The following is a 20,403-nucleotide window of genomic DNA, read 5'->3' as shown; positions in this document are numbered from 1 at the left end:
GTTTATTGTATCTGAAACCAGCCCAAAACATCTGCTTTACGCCTTTTCCACAGTGTATAGCATGGACATCATGCTCAATAGTTTGTCAAGATGGACTGGTAAATGTGTATAAGGTACGCGCACCTTTACCACGCTCTACCATACATTCATCAGTCCATTTAATGCGCTTCCAATCCTCAGGTGTAAAATGAGCATACTGACAAGCCAGGCAAGACGTTTATCTGCATTTTCTTCAGTGATTTCAGGTCGTTTCTTTTGCTTCCATTTTTTCATATGAAGATTGCGAAAAAGGCGGCGTACAGTAGATTTAGAAGGTGGATTATCTATTGCAGCCTGTAGCTCACGCATTTTTATATGTGGATCCCGAATAGCAAGCTCATGAAGGGCTGTCTGCTGTTCTGGAGACAGAACTTTAGGCCTTCCACTGCGAGGCTTTGAAGCATGGTCTTTTCAATCATTTTGGCTGATTATCGTATAGCGAACGGTGGATATGGGAATTTGAGGATATTTCTGATGAATTTTGCGATAGCCCCATCCAACCGAATGAAGCTCGCATATGCGAGCTCGCAGGGTAGGGGTCAAATCCTTTGATTTAGCCATAGAAAAAGTATAGAGAATTAGAAGAATTGAAGCCGAAGGCGCACCCGTGTTATTTTGCCTGGCAGAATTATGAGCGGTGAAATTAGCGCGATTTTGCGTGTTAAAAACTTTTGAACCCCCACTGTATACCTCCAATCGATTATCGTGCCTTTCGAAACCTATAGAGCGTTATTAAGTTAAGGTCTCAATTTTCTTTAGTATCTTACCTTGGAATTGTTGTCAATTCGCAAAAAAGCAAATTCACAGCTGTCTGTAGTAATGCCGTGTACAACAGCATTCTTCTTGCCCGCTTCTTTTTTGATCTTATGCACAACAGTTAACATGCAGTAGATTAGTTCTGATCTTCCATATATATACATTTTATTCTAACTTACCCATATATGCCAGACATTGATCTTCACCTGCTGAGGCTAAGGTCTTCTTCTTCGCCTCAACCGCAACAAGATTAGTTCCCATTTGTTCAGCACTCTCGTACCATACTGTAAGGTAATTAGCAGGTTTAATATCTGTGGCAGTTCGAGTGGAGACTTTGTTTTTCTCCGGAACCTTGTCGACGAGAGCCTTCTTCTTCTGACTCTCTGATCTCGCGATTGTGTGAATGCCGTTCCTGTTTGATTTATGTCTTGGAGAAAGTCTCCTTGCAAACCGCTACTAGTTCCGGCTTTGTTGGAGACACTGTATAGATCTCGTGGATATTACCAAGAACGTTGCGTTGCATCCGCGTACTAAACTCTCTCTCTCTCGCTGCAAATTGGCTGGTTATCCATCTGCACCTGGAGGCCTCCATGTAGGCAGAATCAAAAGCTGCTTCGAATGCAAGTCGCTTAGGGCCACTTTCACACTCAATGCCATCTGCCTCATCTATGGCTACTTGGAGAAGCGAAATGAGAGAGAAATTGACAATTTTTTTCATCCTCTGTGGGCTCAAGATTGAAGTAAATCTTCTGCTGCAATTGTCACAGCAGATGTACTGGAGTCAGCTGCCAGATTAATTGCTTGACGATTCAGCGGCATCGCTCTCTGATCTAGAGCAAGCCTCAGACATGCTGCCCTGATTAGATGCAGTTTTTCGTTGGTTCGATGTACATATTAGCAGTCTTTACCATGTGTTTCAGTTGAGTCCTGACAGAGGGAATAAAATTGTCAGACGGAGGATAGAAAAACCAACTGAATTCAGTTCTCATAAAGATGATGGAGAGGTATTCAGAACCGAATGCCAGAACTCCGGAACTATTCATCAGGTGTTGCAAGGCGTCACAAGCATAAAGAAAAACCAATAAACTCAACTTAGAAACTAATATCATTATTGCAAAGGTGTGTTAATCTCCTTGAACATGAGGTCTGCAGGTATAAGTATCGGTTAGGCACCCATGTCTTACCAAGACCAGCATTGTTCCGCCAGGAAAGTGTTGTGCAGATACTATCGTTCTTCAAATTTATATTTCCTGAATTCCAACCGGCTGTCATACTTTGAGGACAAATGAGTGATGTAGACGGTATGTATTCACGTTGAAGGGAGACAAGAAGGCATGCATCGTCCTTGACACGGATCCAACTATCGACGTACTCGCGGAAAAATCTCTCTCGACGCAACTCTTTATTCTTGCGGAGCAAAATCATCTCTCTGACGGAAACGGACTCATTAGTAGAAGTAACTATGGGAGGATCAGTGTTCTCGAGTGTAGTGAGCCAGGATTACGGCAGTAATACCAATGCTCTCGAGAGTTTATTTCACGAGGGTATGCCCAGTGAAACCTGAGGAGCAGAGCAAGCTCATTTCCCCAATATCGTTCCCGAGTGAGGGTACTATAAAAACGTTGTCAGGGTTCCAATTCTTCATGCTTAAGAAGAATGCATGAGTTTCCAAAAAGATTGATAATCCTTTCTGAGAATGAAAGCCAGCGTCTATTTATATCCGTGGAGGCAGTGGCTCGGTAGAGAAGAAGACAAGTTGCATTCCCGTGATATTTCCTCTTATACTATAGAAAATTCAAGGCTTCAGAGATCAATTTCTCAACTGGACGAATCGACATAGATGATGATGACAATCTTCACACCGCCCCTTGACTTCGTCAGCGACCAATGCGCTGCCAGATTACTTGAAAAATATTCCCCAGGAATGCCACTTCTTGAAGTCTTTAATATATCTGATTTGGAGCATGTGCAGGAATGTTCTCTGGCAGACAGAGACGATGCATCTCTGCCGTTATCGGCGTGGTTGGCGCGAACGTCTTGAATGACGTGATTAATCCTGGATACTCCCACTAGGCTAGGAATTGGAGATTAGTATTGAGGTGTGACTTGTAGAATGCTGTCATTTGTTAACCAGTTTCAACTGCAGCGTCAAGGACCGCCTGGCTTGCGCGGCCCCTGCGGGCGTTGGACAAGGTGACATTGGTATGGGCCGAGACGTGCTTGCGCAGGTTGGTAGTGTGCGAGAACTTGTTCTAAACTAGTTCAAAAGTAGTAGAAAACAAGTTTGGAAATAGTTACTCACTTGCAACCCGACAGTACAGCTCGCTGTAATTGATGATCGTGTCTCCATTCTGGTTTTGGTAAACTTCATAAAAACAACAATAGGTGCATAAATAAGATAATAAAGAATATATGTTAAAAATACATCAACTTTTGTTTAAAGTTGCAGAGGGTTTCAGAGAACAGATGTATTTTTTCTATATTGACTGTAACATTATGGCAACTACTGTCATCGTGAAGTAGTATAGAGAACTATAAACTTTTTGACAGAAATTTGCCAAGTAGCAAAGCAAAGCACAGGGATTGATTCCATTAAGCTTCAGTGAATGACTAGCGTAGCTTCGTCATTGAAGGGCACATATATATGAATGTATTGTCTATGCATAAAGGTAAGAGTCGAAATATTTATGTAGGCCTTCAGGAACGATATACTTGCTAAAAGGTATTTTCTTTTGGTATACTAGTATATACAGAGTGGAGAAGAGAAGCCAAAAGGAAAAGAACGAGAGAAAGTGGGTAGATGAGCGGTTAATATACTTCCTACCTGGCCCTCATTTTGGTGAAGTTGTCTTTCTCTTTGCGAATTCACTGGAGTTTATCATAAAGGGCTACCCCACACCACGTACATCTCCTTTAGTGAAGCTCGAAATCTGAAGTAGAATAGTGATATCTAGTAGCCTATACGTCGCATGTGAATACATGCGGCTATAGTGAGTGATGAAGCCTAGTATACATACCCGGTAGTTAATAAAAACTGGAGGCCTATCGTTGCGAAAGGTCTCTAGCAGGATTTTGCATGTTTAATGAAGCTGCGATGTATCTAGTATCTGTACAACTGCAATGGAAAGTTATCCGTAGAAGGGGAGTTTGTATAGCAGGTAAAACATTTCTTTTGTTTACCTAGCGGATTTATATGTTTCTACCGGAGAAGTTGATGAGGATGTGGGGGAAGAGAAGGGAAGTGGAAGGAAACATGTCTCTGATCAGAGTCGCGTTGCTGCATGAGAAGACATGTCTATATATAGAACATCACGGATCATTGAAGATATCGTACAAGGCGTTAGATTATGGTAGATATAGTACAGAGGGGTATCCAGGAACCGTATGCGAGAGATCTAGTGCTCCTTATCTTCTATCCGTCTCCATATACCCACAAAACCTCCGCCTACAATCCTCGTTCCCACCTTCGGCCTGCAGACAAGCACGGCGTTGTCATCTTTCGCTGATGCCTCTTCAGGAATAGCGCCATGTCCAGCGTCGCTGCTGTCATCGTCCTGCTGGGATGCAGAGCCTTCGTCTGATGATTCCGGGGGAGCCTGCTCGATCCACGAGTTGGGATCCGCGCGCGACTTCTTCACCGTGAACCTGATATCCCACAAACGGCCGCTGCTGATCCCGGTCCCGAGCTCCACGGCCTTTTCCATGATGAAGGGGAGCCTTTTTCTGCGGATGAGATCCACGCAGTCCCCGATTTGCGTCACGCTGGGCATGAACACGGCAAGGATACCATCTCGTCGCAAAACGGGGGCCACGTGTGGAATACGCAGGTGGGCGGAGGGCATATCCAAGATCGCGTACGACAGGAATGGCTCAACTTTGCCCGCTCCTCCAAAGATGCCTCTGGGGGTCCGCTGTTTAACCTGCTCCGCAATCCAATCCTCAACACGTCCAACGTGAAAGTCGACGTTACCGGCATAGATCCCGCGCCGAAACCCGCGCACGATCTGCTCAGCGTGAGCAGAGAAGTTGGGAGAGACGTCTACCGTGTGGATGACGGCTCTGCGCTGAGCCCGCCATGCGTCCCATTGCTGCTGGACCGGGTCGTGACTTGCGCCATCGTTATTATCAGGCTCCTTGGCCGTCTCTTTATTCTCCGCATCTGCCTGAGCTGCAGATGGTTGATCCTTCAGGATCCGTACTTGCGATTTTTCTGGCAACGGTGGAGGAGTGGAGTTTGCGGCCTGGATAGCTCGCGCAAGGTGTAGGGTGAGGGAGCCATGGCCGGTCCCGGCTTCGAGGATCTCCAGTGGCGATTGTTGATCTCCTTCAGCTGGGGGTGTCACATGGATGTCGAGGAGTGAGACGATCAGATTGGCATCTGCAGCATAGATCTACTGACTTTGCGTTAACAATGAACAAAGACAGTCTGCCAGGTGGGTGTATATAGATCATGGACGTACGGGAGTGACGAGACGGGGAGTGTTAACGATATATTCATCGAGCGTCGGGAGACTGAGTCGGTATTCAGGACCTGAAAATAGGTATCTATTAGTCTCTGTGCAGATCTGCCGCGGCCGTCATTGAGAGCTCGCTCAACCTACCCTTGTAAGCTTTTATGGGATCCCGGACTCTCTTCCCGATGATGTCGTCGTGCTGAAGCACTCCGCGACGGACCTCTGTACGGCCACCCTTGGTAAGGGGCTTCGTCAATAGAGGGTTCTTGCCATGGACGACAGCTCTGTCACCCTCTGGAAGATTCCACACTATATCAGCATTTATCCGTGAGATGGTAGTGCAGATCTAACTTACCTCTAAAGACGGAGAAATTGGTGTCGATTGACCGGCGAAAAGAAGGGAGGGACGGGACAGTCTTGGAGGGAGACAGTCCCAGGGCTCGTCGCAAGGACTCGAGCAGGCGAGCCATCCGATTGAGCCCTGGAAAATGCGCCCAGACGGTGTTGCAAGGATGTGATGAAGCTCTCCGACCTGGACTCTGTCCGAAGTTCAGCGTGACTTAAAAAAATGGCGACTCTTGGATCGGCTTTGGCCAGACGCTCGGCTCGGGTCAGGCACCGGCCGCCCCCCACTGGAGCCCCGGGCTTTGACCGCAGCGCTGGAGCCACGCCCGCAGCAAACAACAGCCTAAACGCGCCTTCACCGGGGACCGCCAGAGACTGCGCCCCTCACTAGGGGGTTGCCCCTCCATCGCCTGCCGCGCTCACTCTCCTGACCGTGCTTTTTGTTCCCCAGACTCCCTCGTTTCTCATTGACTTGTTATTTTAGATAGAGAATCTGTATTAAAATTCGTTCTACTCGCTCTAGACCCATTGCAAGTACAGAACTAGTAAGCCATCTGCTACATGGGGTTATCCTGAGTCCTTGTGAAGCATTGGAAAGAATCGCCTTTCTGACTCATTCGTCCTTGCAGTCCTTCGAACATCCAAGATGGGAGCTACCGAACTGCCGTACCTGAAGACGAAGCCTAAGATCATCTTCTTCACCGACTTCGATGGAACTATCACGCTGAAAGACAGTGGGTTCTCCCCGCCTGTTGCAACCTCAAGTCGATAAGGGCTCCAGCTAGAATGACTGTACACAGGCAATGACTTCATGGTACACTTGTCACACAGGATGTTTCCAGCATTCCTGGCTGACGATCGGTAGACCGATAACCTCGGATATGGACGAGAGAAGCGCCGTCAGGGGAACATCGATGTTCTCGAGGGAAGAGCCAGCTTTCGGTACGCTGAAGCATCTCTATACTCCTGGATGAAGGTCAATTGACGGTCTCCGATCTAGGGATGCCTTCCGGGACATGCTTGACAGCGTGAAAACCCCCTTCAACGAGTGTATCAGGATCCTGAAGGAGAACATGCAGCTCGATCCTTACTTCGTCGACTTCTATAACTGGGCTAAGGAGAACAATGTACCGATCGTTGTCTTGTCGTCCGGGATGGTTCCCGTCATCAGCGCTCTGCTCGAGACCCTACTGGGCCACAAACCGGACAACCTTACGATCGTTGCCAATGACGTCGAAAGCCGGGACGGTAAAGACATCAACACTGAGGGTGGATGGCAGATCAAGTATCATGACGACAGGTGACTTCCAGCGAGTCTCCAATCTGCATAAACCGGGCTGCTAATAAGAATGTAGCCATTTCGGCCACGACAAGTCCCTTGAGATCAAGCCGTATGCCGCCTTGCCCGAGGGAGAGCGCCCTATCCTGTTGTATGCTGGAGACGGTGTTTCGGACCTGTCAGCTGCGTCCGAAACGGACTTGCTGTTCGCGAAGAAAGGCAATGGTAAAGTTTTGACACCGATCTAACGCAGCATGGGTCAATGCTCACGACTGACAACTGTGCCAGATCTGGTGACCTACTGTGAGAGGGAAGGTATTCCATTCACTGTCTTCGAAAACTGGTCCTCAATCCTGGCCACGACGAAGGATATCTATAGTGGGAAGGTGTCCGTCAAGAAGGTTGCAGAGGAGGGTCTGGAATCAGTCCGCCATGACAGCAAGGTTTGAATGATGTAACGATAGACGACCGCGAGTCGGCTGACCTGCATCCACTGTATTGGCCATTTGAGGAATGTCTGCATTATGCCCAATTGCTAGAGAGATGTACTTAGAGATATTGCCTTTGACAGATATGCGATAGAAATGCTAAGAACATTGATGTATGTATTGTAGTAGTATTGCGGGCAATTTGTGAGTTTCCCGTCAGAGTAGAAGCCATTGAAACAGAAAAAGGTGTCTGCATCCTTTCTGAGGTGCCAGAAATTCTAACAGATGTACAATTTCCCTCGACGACGTCGTGTAACTGAATGTGTAGGTAGAACAGCACCGTTTTGTCGCATGTTGGCTGACTCCCCTGACGGCTGTCAGCTGGAAGGGGCTAGGGTGCATGTGACCGCCATCCGGCTTGTGCTTCCCCAGAAAAGTGTCTTGGCGGTCGCGACCATCGTGGAGGCCACGGCGACCAGCGAAGACGTGCGGAGGGTTAGTTTCTTGCAATGACCTGACGACGATCTTTTTCTTAACTGATTCCTAACTTCCATTGGAGTGATATTTTCGCATCATGCCCACAGGGCCGCCAGGGATCCTGCTCCGAAATACTTGGCCGCCTACCCTTTACTCTCCACTGGGTCGCCGGTAGACATTCTGGAGTCTCCGGGGAAAAGATGACTCGTCGTATTGTACTGACATCCCCTCCGCAAAGCCATTCGAGCATTGGAAACTAATGCCTTGCGTCTTTAGGTTCGGACCGGCGTTCAGCTCGGTTCTCTCGCCTTTTTCGCGCTGCTGCTTGTTCTCATACTCGACAATAAGTTTCGCGTCCTTCCGGCTTCCATCCATGGCCATCTCCCCACCCACCATCCGGGCTTCGTCGTCACGGACGTGACAGTTGCCACTTGCTCGGCGATCAACATCTTTTCCAAATGTAGACTAGACCCTCAGAAATGGCACCGAATCGAAAAGGACCTCTACCTGCGGTCCTCCTGGACGTCGAGCGCCTATCTGCACTTCGAACGGAAGAAGGAGGAAGAGCTTCTCCACACTGACAAGGTCGTTATCGATCTCAAGATCAGTCGTCTCAATCCCGGAGTAGCCGCGGATTCCAAACAACAAAATGATGATGAGTGGGAGCAGAGACCAGGAGGTATATGGCTGAAGCGGACAGCTGAGCGTCATGCCAGTGACTCCGAGCAGGCTCTCACCTCTCTCGATGTGCTCTTCGGCGCAGATGCAGTCGATCCGCGTCCTAACTGGGAGGTGAAGGATACTCCACTGCTTCTGAATAGCGGAACCGAAGCCCAGGAAGCCCGGTTAAGCATCCGGAGGGGAACACCACCGAAGATCAAGAAACCCATACCGAGGATAAATGAAAACGGACGGTTCAAGATCATGCAAGCGGCGGATTTGCACCTCAGCACTGGTCTTGGGAAATGTCGGGACCCTGTCCCTGCCGAACCCATCCCGGGTCAGCAGTGCGATGCCGATCCCCGAACGCTGGAATTCGTCGAGAGACTGTTGGATGAGGAGAAGCCAGACCTGGTCGTGCTTAGTGGTGACCAGGTTAATGGAGAGACAGCTAAGGACGCTCAGAGCGCCATATTCAAGTTCGCGAAACCGCTTGTTGATCGCAAGATCCCCTACGCGGCCATTTTCGGCAATCACGACGATGAGGGCGACCTCAAACGTGCCGAACTCATGAACATCCTGGAACAGCTCCCGTATTCACTGTCGGAGGCCGGTCCTGATGATGTAGATGGCGTGGGAAACTACATCGTTGAGGTCCTCGGCCGCTCCACGACCACACATTCTGCGCTGACGCTCTACCTCCTGGATACGCACTCGTACTCGCCCGACGAGCGCCAGTTCCGAGGCTACGACTGGCTGAAACCAAGCCAGATCAAGTGGTTCAAAGGCAAAGCGCAGAGTCTGAAGAGAAAACACAGCCAGTACACTCACATGCACATGGACATGGCGTTCATCCACATACCGCTCCCTGAGTACCGCAACGCAAACAATTACTGGAGGGGAAACTGGTCGGAGCCTCCTACCGCACCAGGATTCAACTCTGGTTTCAAGGAGGCTCTCGTTGAGGAGGGCATTCTTTTCGTCAGTTGTGGCCAGTAAGTGCCTTTCTGAAACCGTTCTCTCGGGTTTATCGCTAACCTTATTCCAGTGACCATGTCAATGACTACTGCATGCTCGAGACGGACAAAGAGAACAAACCTTCCCTCTGGATGTGTTACGGTGGTGGCGCCGGCTTTGGCGGTTACGGTGGCTACGGCGGCTATATCCGTCGGATGCGCTTCTTTGAATTCGACATGGGTCCTGGACGCGTCGTTACGTATAAGAGACTCGAATGGGGTGACATTGAGTCGAGGATTGATGAGATGATGATTGTGGATGGGGCTACAGTGAGGGGGCCTGACTGAATCTTGGATATGATCTCCTGAAGCATCGGGCATCTAGAGGATGTCCACCTCTGTCGAAGCGCTTCCTTGTAGGAACGCTATAGCTTCTCCAGCCTATACACTGATATCCCTTCCTCAAAAACTCCACTTTCCTGTCTCCCTATTTCTCCACATCGACTGTCATCCCCTCAAGGCGGCTCGGCACGGTTACCTACTTTCCAGTTGACGCTTTTGTTATCCTCTTCCCTTTCCGGACACTTAACGTCTGCATTTATATTTCTCTTTTACTTTCTTATTTCCCGCTGTATTCTCTTTCTTGTATTGTGTCGCCCCTACCTATCACGACTGATTGATTACAACTGCCGGAATCATCGGACTCGGACACGAGGAAATCATGGGATTAGGCGAAGATTTGATTTCTTTTCGTTTCTTTTACTCTGCCTTATATTATTTGCACTGTTTTCTCTTCTCTTCGTCATGAGGGTTACTGAAGTTAGTAGGTTACCTCTTAGGTATTTTTGATCCTTTGAGCTAGGCTGAGAACGGCGCAATTTATTATGCGGTGCGAGTTAGGCGCCAGGACTGCAGTTGAATTAATTCGATTGAATGATCTCTCTCTCATATATATTTGTCTACTTTTATTTTTGTTTTGTTCCTGTCTTACCGGTCGAAATAAGATTGGTCGATAGGTACCTAATCTATCTAATCTAATCTATCAAGGTAGGTGTTTGCAGTACATGTACCGTACCTAATGTATGAATGGGGGCTCCGTCTGTAAAACTATCATCATATCTTCCGTATCGTCTCTCGCTCAGATAGATAGATACGCCAGAGCCCCTCCCCCTCCCTTCTTCTTCACCACCACTTCTCGCAAAACACCCTATCCTTTCCATCCTCCTGCGAAACCAACCCCCTCAACACCCCCACCACCTCATCTGTCATCCCTGGCGGCCCGCACACAAAACACACCGTCCGCCGCCCGTCCCCGACCGCGGCGCGCAGATCCTCGGTCTGGATCCTGCGGTCGTGGATCGTGACGTCTGAAGGAGCAGAATGTTTTCCGGATAATAAGGCCTTGGCAAGGTCAGGATGCTGGTGCAGGTTCGTGAGATAGAGGTCCAGCGAGATGAGGAGACGCTGGGTCGGGGAGTGGGTTGTCGAGCGGGCGATTTCACGGAGGCGGGGGAGGAAGAGGATTTGGTTGAGTGCTTCTTCGGTGGAATTGCTACTGATGGCGGATGTGGGTTCGAGGTCGGGTTCGGGGTCGGAAGGGGAGGACAGGCGGGTTGAGTAGAGGAAGTGGATCTGGGTCGGGGAGGGGAGTGACGTTGAGGTTTCGGTTATGTGGGAGAGCATGGAGATGAGGGGGCTGGTTATTTCTCATCAGTTCTCAGATTGCTTTTATTATATCTGACCATGCCATATACTTCACAGAAGTATATGCAGGATATAGGTAGAGAAAGTAAACTTACTTGATACCCACACCCCCAGCCACAAAGACCACATTTCTAGTATCCCCAATATCGATCCCGCTAGGCGGCCACACGAAGCTCCCACCGACTCGAACGCTCAGCTCCTTCCCGATGATCTCCTCCTTGGGTCTCCACAGCCACGCCGCCGGAGGATTCGAAGGCGACTTCTGAACCGCCAGCTCGACGTACGGTTCTCTCCCCTGGAGGTTAACTGGTGGATGGCCGTCTTCCTTCGCAGGCAGGGACTGAAATGAGGGCCCCGGGGTGGGCAGAATCTCGGTATCCTTGGGCGTGGAGGTTATGGTGAAGCCGCCGGCCTGGGGGATGGAGGGGATGTGGACGTCCAGCCACTGGCCGGGGAGGAAGGTAAATGGTTGCTGTTGCTGTTCGTCTAATGACTGGAGAAAAGGGTAATTGAATCAGCCTGGTGTTTCTCTCTTAGTTTGATGGGTATATGGTGTATAGATTAAGTACGGTGTAATCCAATGTAGAACAGTCAATGATAGATAATAGAGGTAATGTATAGAAAGAAACATTAAGCTTCAATATTCTCAACAACTAAAACATGACGGCAACAGATAAAACAGGGAATGAGGAGCTGAATTGTCACACTTCTTGGGTTTGCTCCGTGGTGGATGGAGGAAGCGCGAGCCGGAGCAGGCGAATTGTCGGGTTGACCTGGACTATCTGCGACAATCGCACATTATAGAGGCGATTCTGGCGCGGCTCTGCGGCCGTCCGCAGTTCATGTGGAACAGAGTCTTCTCGCATGTTGTTCGTGTTGCACGCCGCGCTTCTGACAGCAGCGAATCGAGGTCCCGAGAGGGGCCGCGGTTGATAGTAACGAGCGAAAAAGTGAAACCGCGCGGGGAGGATGCTACGGGCTGGCAGCCGGAGACTTCCAATGCACATTGAAGGAGCTTGCGGTATCTCCAAGCTTCCTCAAAGAGGAAGATGTATGCGGGATGTGTATATATCCTTTGTAGAGCTCTGGTGTTGGTGTTGTAGAACGCAGGGCTGGACGGGTATGACGTCGGGGGCCGGGGAGCCCACAAGCCCCGGTCGGGAAGCCCAGAGCTCCGTCGCGGTTCATCGGTTCAACAGCCGCTCTCCGCAGAAATTGCGAAGACCGGGTTAACCATCGCAAAAAATGAGAAATATTTATGGATGTTTCTCAATGCAGTTGATCTCATTTAATGCTAAAACGTTTCTTGCTGATGTCAATCCCGCTACTCGTTGAAATGGCTGCCTCTGCATCCAAGCGGCAGAACAGCTGACGTTCATTGCTCAAGAAGTTTGATCAGCGAGGGTCTCTAGAGTCCGATGCTTCTGGAAAAGTGTCTTACGACAGCAATATTAGTTCTGGACATTATTATTTTTCAGTGGATTCCGTGGAGATGCTGGCAAAGGGGCTGGAGAAACGACGATATGCATCGCTCTTCTGCTGTTCTTTGACAAATATTGCAGGTTAACGTGCTCACTGCCACCAATTCAGCAGGGATCGCCTCTCAACAAAGCACCAAAACCTTGCAATATATGTGCGACTGTTGATTTCCTTCGAGAGAACTGACATCCGAAAGGTTACGCAGTGCAGGGAAAAATGGATGGGTCGAAAGATGGCCATTGCGGGATATACGCCCTGTCTGACACTCAACATGCCCGTCCACCGCATGCGAACCCGGGGAAAGACCACGCATCTCGAGCACGAGTCGCTCGGATGCCCCGTCGTGGTCTTTTGCCCTCGATGCAGGTCGATCAGTCTGATCACATCCGGTCCAGGCCCGACTCTCTAGCGTGTGATGGCGCGGCAGGGAGATCCGCGACTCGCGCAGCTCATTGGTGATGCGCTCTCCGTGGTCACATCTCGCAGCCCCGGACGACGTCTTCTCACTGGTGCCCTGCAGCTGACAAGCATCGGCCAGCTGCACCTCGAGAAACCTCAGCGCCTGTCAGCCTTCAAGCATTCGGCCTCCGCCATCCGATGGCCCTTACCCCTCCTCCAATCCTGGCCATGGTGGGCGACCGATCCGCAGAGGCGCTGGGCTGCTGCGCCCATATCTTCGCCTTTTTGCCGACACTGCTGTCGTTCCTCCATTATTATTATCTTTGCTGGTGCTCGAACGACACCTCATGAACGCGATATGAGTCCGTAGCCAGCCGGTCTGGCATAAAGGCTAGTCGACAGCAGCAATATCGCCTCGACCATCCTTTCGAGGGCAGACCCGCGGGCTGCACCAGCTCGAGGATTTCGCCAGTCGCTGTGTCCCGAATTCAGCGAAGCTCGATCTACCACTGTTGAACCGGAGAGCCTCAGATATCAGCTGCCACCATGTATCTGCCACGAAAGTATCGGACGCATAAGACCGTCTTGGTCTTGATGGTGGCAGAGCTTCCTTTCACCATCGCAATCCTTGCGCTCACTGGAATTGCGTCACCGAATCTATATCGAACGAAGCTGTGGCAAGACGGGGCCGATAATGGCTTTAACAGTGCGCCAAACGAGATCTTATATGCATTAGCCAACTACAGACCATACACGGTCCCCATGGTTTGGAGTCAATTGTGCGTCCTAAGATTCTCGATGGATAAGACGACGGGGCTGATATTTTGAATAGCTTAACCAGTTACAATCTAGTTATCGGGGTCCTGAGCATGTTCTTCCTCTTGACAAAGACACCAATGCATCTCCTAAGGGTTTTCTACCCGCCCTTCTCGGTCGCCGTGCATGCCGTGTTGATAATTCTCTACGTTGTATCAGTTCGTTTCCAGGCGGGCAGCGACATGACAGATCCTGCACACCCACAGCCGGGACCTCCATGGTACATTACCAAGAGTTGCAACGTCGCAGCTCACCAGGAGAACATCGGGTATTGCAAGCAAGCTAAGTCTTTGTTTGCGGTAGACATCATCATAATGTATGCTCCCCAGTACTGCGCTCAGCGATGGATCATCTCCTAATTCTGTACCAGTTTCATCTTCTTCGCCCAGTTTATCCTGGCTGTGATTTCTTGCTTCGCGACGAAAGCCGAACGTGAAGAACGCAAAGAACGCCGCGCCGAGAAGCGCGCCCTGAAAGAGTACGAAGAATCGATACTCAAATCTCCTACATCTTACGGCTATCCCATGACGCCTGCGCCCCCCATGACTGGTGGACTGCCACCTGTGACGCCACGGACCCTTGCGTTCAACAGGCTCGATGGATCGGGGGACCTTCCACTTCGAAACCACTTCAGCACACCGCATCCTCCCGCTGCGATCCAGCATGATGTGACGGTGACTGTGATAAACTCTGGTATGAACCAGAGCCAGCCGCAGATATACTTCCCACCGCCACCAAAGAAGGCCGCTAAGTAAAGAGCGCGATCTCACTATATACTCATTCATAACGAACTCTACTCGAGAGATGGATAGTAGTATCGACAAAAGAGGGATATACGAATTTTTCAACGATACCTTTTTTTTTCTTTTTTTTACCATTTTCTATGTCCATTCTTATTCCCAGTGGGAAGGTATTTAACTCGCTATGCGATAGGCGATCGACGACAAAGGAGGGAAAGGGGAAAGGCCTCGACGGAGCAGTCTAAATTGATTGGCCGTGAAAGAGCTTTCTCATTTTTGAGACGTCATGATCACTTCGAGTATCTTGGGTTCTGGAAACTTTCGATGTCCATAATATCCCCTTTCGGCGTTATCAAATACCATAATGTGATAGATAGTTTTGAATATATACAGGATTCCCCATCTCTTGTATTTGTCCCGAATTCTTTCCTTTTATTTCTCCTCTACGTATGTGCCTACTCAAATTTTTGGGTTTTCACTCGTCTTGAGATTTTTCGTTTCACTCTGTTCAGAGCACGGGATCGCCGCTCAAGAAGTAATTGGATGGACAGGACAGAACAGAAAAGATACGTCAGGCTACGTTTCGTCCTGGGTAGTATGTAAGCATGTAAACAGACATATCTGGTCGAATCTCTCCCTCTCTCTCCTCCGTTTATCTACCCATCTATTTTATCAATCTACTTGCCTGCCAATATCACATCACATCCACACTCTCTCCCTACACATACAGAAACCCCTAAGATGATACAAAAAGATGAACTTCCAAAGGAAAAAAATAACAAACACCAGACAAACGCCACACCATACCCGTTCCCATGCCCTCGACCCTCGATCCGTACAGTACAAACAGTACGTCGTATCATACGGAAGTAAGTACTAGGCGAATTAAACCCCAATCTCTTACTCACTCACCTCCATCCCTATCTCCATCTTTCTCTTTCTCCCGATCCAAATCTAAATCCTCATCCCTAACAATCCTAAACCCCGCCCTCACCGGCCTCGCACGATACACCCACGACCGGCCCAGCGGGGTGCAGTACAGCGTGGACAGGACGAAAATGACGACGACGATGAAGGCGGCGAGGGAGCAAAGGATGATGTTGCTCGTCTGGGTACGGGTGGGGGTGTGAGTCATTTAGTTTTTTGTTGTCTTTGTCGTTGTATTGAGGGTTTGGTTCGGATCGGAGGGAGGGAGTGTTGGTTGATGGATGGATAAATAGATAGATCTATCGATAGATATTTCTTGTACCTGTACCGAGTGAGAAACGGTACAGATTCTGATTCTGAACCTAATTCTGGAGATGATGACACTTTCTTCAATGACGGGTTGTATTGATTGTATTGACTCGTAAACGTAAAAACAAAGCAAAACAAGGTAAGAAGAGAAGAAGAGAAGAAAAATAGATAGATAGATAGATAGGGTTATATTGAAGCTTTTGGTCAGTCTCTCTCTCTCGATGGTAATAGGTTTAGTTTAGGTAGGTGAGATTGAGGATGGGAACCGAGGTCGAGGTCACAGTTCAAGAAGAGACTGAAGGGATAAGGAGAAATAAGAGATGAAGTTAGTTAGGGCAATGGCTTTTTTCTTTGACAAGAGAATATATATGCCTGGATATCTTTGAGTCTCACAGATGGGACATCTCGACAGTTTTCTGAATATCGGACGGGATCGTCCATCACTCGTTTCTCTGCCTGAAGGGAGAAGCCTCCGTTCAATATGCAAGAATAATGTCAACATCCTTTTTTTTCGACTGACCACACTGTCTTTTCAGGACAAGCTGGTATGGTAACTGCCTTGAGGCTAAACCTTGAACTGGCTCTTACCGGGACTTGATTCGATAGCACCAGGCAACGTTGTTAAGGATCTCATAGCACGATAAGCTAACAAGACATGGGGCTGCGTGGGACTATAAACAAGACAGCAAGACTAAAAATTCGGATTGCATAGATACATCATAAGACAGAGCGCCGTGTGGGCGCCGCTGTGGCTTTTATACATCAAGCAAACGAAACGAAACGAAAAGGGGGGATCTCGAATTCATGACTCCTGTTCCGAAGCGGCCGTCGCGGCATTTTCAGGGCTTGCTTGCGAGGCCGAGTCTGAAGGGGCAGCCTCACTGGTAGCGGTGGGAGGTCGGTGGAAGAGCGGGTTACCTTCCTCCTCCGCATCGAGCTGCAGGAGGAACGTCTCCCACAATTCGATCAACTATGACGCTGTTAGCAGTTGAATGGTGGACCTATGTGTGGATTGTGCTCACCTCCTTCTGAGCTTCGACGGCACTCTCCAGGAAAGTCTCGACTCCGGACTTGAAGTCCTCAACTTTCTCCTTTTCAAACCTCTCCAGCTCATTACGCATCAGCCTCCCCATATCTTCAAACAGCAGCCTCGCCTGGTGCACCTTCCTCTCCGCGTCGGCCACATCGGCGTTGACCTGGTTGAGGCGGTCCTGCTGAGACTTGCCCTGTCGAAGGAGCTTCTCCTGGGCGTGTTTCCTCTTCTGCAGCTCTGACTCCGCAGCGTGCCAGCTGTGGAACGACTTTTGCCGTTGGGAGAATGCTGTCTTGACGCTGCCAATCAGCCGGATATACTCGTCCACAGTGATACCAAGAGTCAGCACATCCTGCTGGGCTTGTCGTTCGTAGAGCTCTCGTATACGCAGCTGCAGCTCCGAAAGGCCTTCCAGAGGACCAGAGAGTGTGGGAGACAGCTCGACATTTGCCAAAGCATGCAGGGAAGCGGAGAAATCACTGGCTGCTTCGGCCAGTCCTTTCCGCTGTGCTACAACCGCGTCAATGGCCTTCAGCAACGCCTTCAGCTGGTTCTCCAGAGCGTCTAGATAGATCTTGCGGTCATGGAACCACTGTGCATCGTTAGCGACGAAGATGTCTGAATTGACGGTATTTAGACAACTCACATCATCGTGTTCTATGAACTTTCCGCCTCCACCAACAGAAAGGCCTAGCGAACTGAACATGCCCTTGTTCTGGCCAAGGTCCGGCTCTCGGTTCTCCTTATTCTTGACATCGAGGTTGAAGGTTTCACTCTCGAGGAAGATCTTAAGGTCTGCGTCATGCTGAAGGATGGGGTGCGCTGCGATCTTGTTGAGCATCCGCTCCAGAGCGGCTCTCCTAGACTCGACGAAATTGGTATCGAAGCGGCCGACGGCCTGCTTCTCGGGGGGAGGCGGCACCACGACGCCGGGGTTGTTGTTGTGTAGCGAGTTGTAAAGCCAGAGGAAGTCCCTATACCGTCTGCTGACTGTGAACTCAGGCTGTCGGTATGCTTTTGATGTCGTCTGCATATCTGGCATCAGCTATCTTTGAACTCCGACTCCGCAACATTTTGGGAACTACTCACCTTTGTCCGGACTTGATACACGATGTGGCTGCTCGTCAGATCCCCCACCTTATGCGGATCACCCACAGTAATATCGAACGTCGGCTTCGCGGCCTGTTCCACGCTCATACTCGGCTGCGTCTGTCTCTTGGCTCCTTCCGTACCCGCAGGGGGCTGGACTGGTGGCGGACCCTTCAATCGCGACCCATCCGCCTCCAGGACGATCGAGTTCACGATCCCAACTCCGCTGGATGACTGGGACGTGGACGAGGCCGGTCGAGGCTCCTTCTGGGGCGGCGTGGGCGCTTCCTCGCCGAAGGACTTGTCTCCCAGCGGACCCAGCGGGTCGGCGGTATCATCGACGGCCTCGAGTTTCGTCGCCTGTGCGCTGATCTTACGCGGGGTCCTTCCTCCTCGTCGAATCGGCGATCGAGGCGTGCTTAATGAACCTTGCGGAGCGGTCTGGCTTGGTGCTGCGGATGTCGAACCTGCGGTTGGTGAGGAGGGGTCTTGGATAGAAGAGGATACGGGCGGACGGTGAGGCACACCATTTTCTTCAGTGTCAGAGGGCTTGGGGGCGAGGTGATTTTGGCTCGACTGGGAGGGCACATCTGCAAGGATTCTTTGTTAGAATAGAACTATCCAAGTTAAAAGGGGACCGAAGCAGTGATTGACTGCCTGGCTTACCTCCCCACGGGGAGTCCCCGGCGTCCAGATCCATTTCCGCGCGAGGAGCTGGGAGATCGGAGACTTTAATTGTGCAGAAGGAAAGCCAACCAGACGAGGTGATGCGCAAAACGAGAGTTTACTTGAGAGATGAGCGGATGGAGGAGGGATCGAACCTTGGGAGCTCTATGGCGGTCGAAGCAAGCTTGACCGGCCGACAGGTGATCCGTCTCCTTTGGCGCGCATGCTTGGGCGAACCGGCTGACTGATCGTTCGCACGATTAACATGACATACTACGCTTTGTTTTAAGGATGCACATTCTTTATCAAAACAGTCCGTGATTCTTCCCTATTTACTCTCTACTGGCAATACAGGAATAAAATCACCGGAAGTCTCTCATCTCGACAATTCCAGACCATGACCATGCAGCGGCATTTTGAGGCTAATTCATCACCACATCAGATTTCCTCTATCATAATCAGTTTCTGCAGCAAATCAAAAAAGTTTTCCTTCTACAACCAACACCAGATCACGTCATCACTTTTGGGTCATCATGTTAAAGAGCAGAAAAAACCTCCGCATTCCTCAGCAACCAGTATGCGCTAAGCTGTTGAATCGCAGATTGCGCGTAAAGCACTAATTTACTCCTTGACCCATGGGATGCCGAGCTTGTGCATCTCCACGGCCAGCTGGAAGAGGTAATCCAGACTCTCACACTGGGTCTTTGCCTTTGCGACGTCGTCTCCCCACACGTAGCTGTAGTCGTTAGGTCAGTCATTAGGCATATTGAAGCCACGAGGGAGGTGACCGGTGTCACTTACATTCCGTGTCTTCTGACCAAGACGGCGTACGTATCAGGGTAATCCTCCATAGCCTTCTCCAGACTCTCCGTAAGGTCCTCCTCGAACGCAGTGTTCTCGATGATGGGGATCCTCAGGGTGTCGAAGAATCCAAGCATGCCCTTACCCGGACCACGCGGGATACCCTTGATCTGCTCGATGTTGCTGATCTCGAAGCAGGCATCTTTGCCCTTCTCACGTTCAACGAGCAGCGTCACCAAGACAGCCCATTGCGAGTGCGTGTGTATGCAGCAGCCGGCGCCGCGGTCGAACGCAGCCAGGAACAGCGGCGTGCAGGCGGACGGCTTCAGGTCGAGGGGCTTGCGGATGTACTTGCGCGCAGACGGGGGGTACTTGGGAGTGGGGTACTGGAGGACGAAGATATTTTCAGGCTGGATCATTTCCTTCTGGACGCCCGACGGGGCGATGAAAATGTGGTCATCGCGGCGGATGGAGGTCTATATATGAAAGACAAACTACATTAGCGGGGTATTCCTCTTCAATTGGACATGGGAGAAAATCTGGTGGACTACTCACGCCGCCACCAGTACCGGTGACCCATCCCCAGTTGTAGAACCTGCGGCAGAGGTCGGGGATCAGGTTGGCCGGGTGCTGAGGGTCATCAGACTGGACCAAGTGGTCATTGTTGTTGTTGTCGGCGGTTTCGCTTGGACCAACGGTCATAGTGTAAGATTTCTAGTATCGATCAACGGCTCAGTGAGATTGACGAAGTATAACTGGTCTTGTCCGGTAAAATTCTTGACCGGTATCAGGCGCAAGCGGCGATAAGATAAAGAAACTGAATTTATGTCCGGAAAAATTGGAGAAGTTAAAAGACCCGGGCAAAGGGGGGGACGGTAAAAGGGACAGACGCAGTGGAAACTAGACTCGTTTCTGCCGCGGGGGAGATGTCGCAATCTGGAGTGGCGGGCAGAGTCCACTGACTGCAGGTTACAATTTACGGCATCTGGCATCTGCAGAGTATGACTACGGAATACAAAATACTTACATTAGCACAGATATACAAC

At 50.1% G+C, this 20,403-nt stretch overlaps 7 protein-coding genes across 7 annotated transcripts; 3 read left to right on the top strand and 4 right to left on the bottom strand.

Annotated features, from left to right (window-relative positions):
* Positions 1 to 4,190: 4,190 nt before the first annotated feature.
* Positions 4,191 to 5,719, bottom strand: VTN00DRAFT_10139 (uncharacterized protein; the record flags this gene model as incomplete). The annotated part of the gene is made up of 4 exons (XM_069426762.1): positions 4,191 to 5,186; positions 5,256 to 5,326; positions 5,397 to 5,543; positions 5,605 to 5,719. The coding sequence occupies 4 exons, from the start codon at positions 5,717 to 5,719 to the stop codon at positions 4,191 to 4,193; spliced, it is 1,329 nt and encodes a 442-aa protein (XP_069283901.1).
* Positions 5,720 to 5,766: 47 nt separating this feature from the next.
* Positions 5,767 to 7,322, top strand: VTN00DRAFT_10138 (uncharacterized protein; the record flags this gene model as incomplete). Its single annotated transcript, XM_069426761.1, has 8 exons — positions 5,767 to 5,804; positions 6,135 to 6,139; positions 6,224 to 6,328; positions 6,395 to 6,408; positions 6,460 to 6,536; positions 6,595 to 6,894; positions 6,950 to 7,098; positions 7,162 to 7,322. The coding sequence occupies 8 exons, from the start codon at positions 5,767 to 5,769 to the stop codon at positions 7,320 to 7,322; spliced, it is 849 nt and encodes a 282-aa protein (XP_069283900.1).
* A 656-nt stretch (positions 7,323 to 7,978) lies between these two features.
* Positions 7,979 to 9,742, top strand: VTN00DRAFT_10137 (uncharacterized protein; the record flags this gene model as incomplete). Its single annotated transcript, XM_069426760.1, has 3 exons — positions 7,979 to 7,993; positions 8,055 to 9,433; positions 9,487 to 9,742. 3 exons carry the CDS (start codon positions 7,979 to 7,981, stop codon positions 9,740 to 9,742), a joined length of 1,650 nt encoding a protein of 549 aa, XP_069283899.1.
* Positions 9,743 to 10,576: 834 nt separating this feature from the next.
* On the bottom strand, positions 10,577 to 11,964 carry VTN00DRAFT_10136 (uncharacterized protein; the record flags this gene model as incomplete). Its single annotated transcript, XM_069426759.1, has 3 exons — positions 10,577 to 11,090; positions 11,194 to 11,591; positions 11,806 to 11,964. The coding sequence occupies 3 exons, from the start codon at positions 11,962 to 11,964 to the stop codon at positions 10,577 to 10,579; spliced, it is 1,071 nt and encodes a 356-aa protein (XP_069283898.1).
* Positions 11,965 to 13,522: 1,558 nt separating this feature from the next.
* Positions 13,523 to 14,547, top strand: VTN00DRAFT_10135 (uncharacterized protein; the record flags this gene model as incomplete). Its single annotated transcript, XM_069426758.1, has 3 exons — positions 13,523 to 13,755; positions 13,809 to 14,108; positions 14,163 to 14,547. The coding sequence occupies 3 exons, from the start codon at positions 13,523 to 13,525 to the stop codon at positions 14,545 to 14,547; spliced, it is 918 nt and encodes a 305-aa protein (XP_069283897.1).
* Positions 14,548 to 16,570: 2,023 nt separating this feature from the next.
* Positions 16,571 to 18,590, bottom strand: VTN00DRAFT_10134 (uncharacterized protein; the record flags this gene model as incomplete). Its single annotated transcript, XM_069426757.1, has 6 exons — positions 16,571 to 16,738; positions 16,791 to 17,393; positions 17,448 to 17,828; positions 17,891 to 18,357; positions 18,418 to 18,480; positions 18,557 to 18,590. The coding sequence occupies 6 exons, from the start codon at positions 18,588 to 18,590 to the stop codon at positions 16,571 to 16,573; spliced, it is 1,716 nt and encodes a 571-aa protein (XP_069283896.1).
* A 587-nt stretch (positions 18,591 to 19,177) lies between these two features.
* VTN00DRAFT_10133 (uncharacterized protein) lies at positions 19,178 to 20,059 on the bottom strand (the record flags this gene model as incomplete). The annotated part of the gene is made up of 3 exons (XM_069426756.1): positions 19,178 to 19,292; positions 19,358 to 19,833; positions 19,913 to 20,059. 3 exons carry the CDS (start codon positions 20,057 to 20,059, stop codon positions 19,178 to 19,180), a joined length of 738 nt encoding a protein of 245 aa, XP_069283895.1.
* Between the last annotated feature and the right edge of the window lie 344 nt (positions 20,060 to 20,403).

Source organism: Thermoascus crustaceus (assembly GCF_041956765.1).
Source record: "Thermoascus crustaceus strain CBS 181.67 unplaced genomic scaffold VTN00scaffold_9, whole genome shotgun sequence".
Classification (NCBI taxonomy): Eukaryota; Fungi; Ascomycota; class Eurotiomycetes; order Eurotiales; family Thermoascaceae; genus Thermoascus; species Thermoascus crustaceus.
This window is presented reverse-complemented; position numbering and strand designations above follow the sequence as displayed.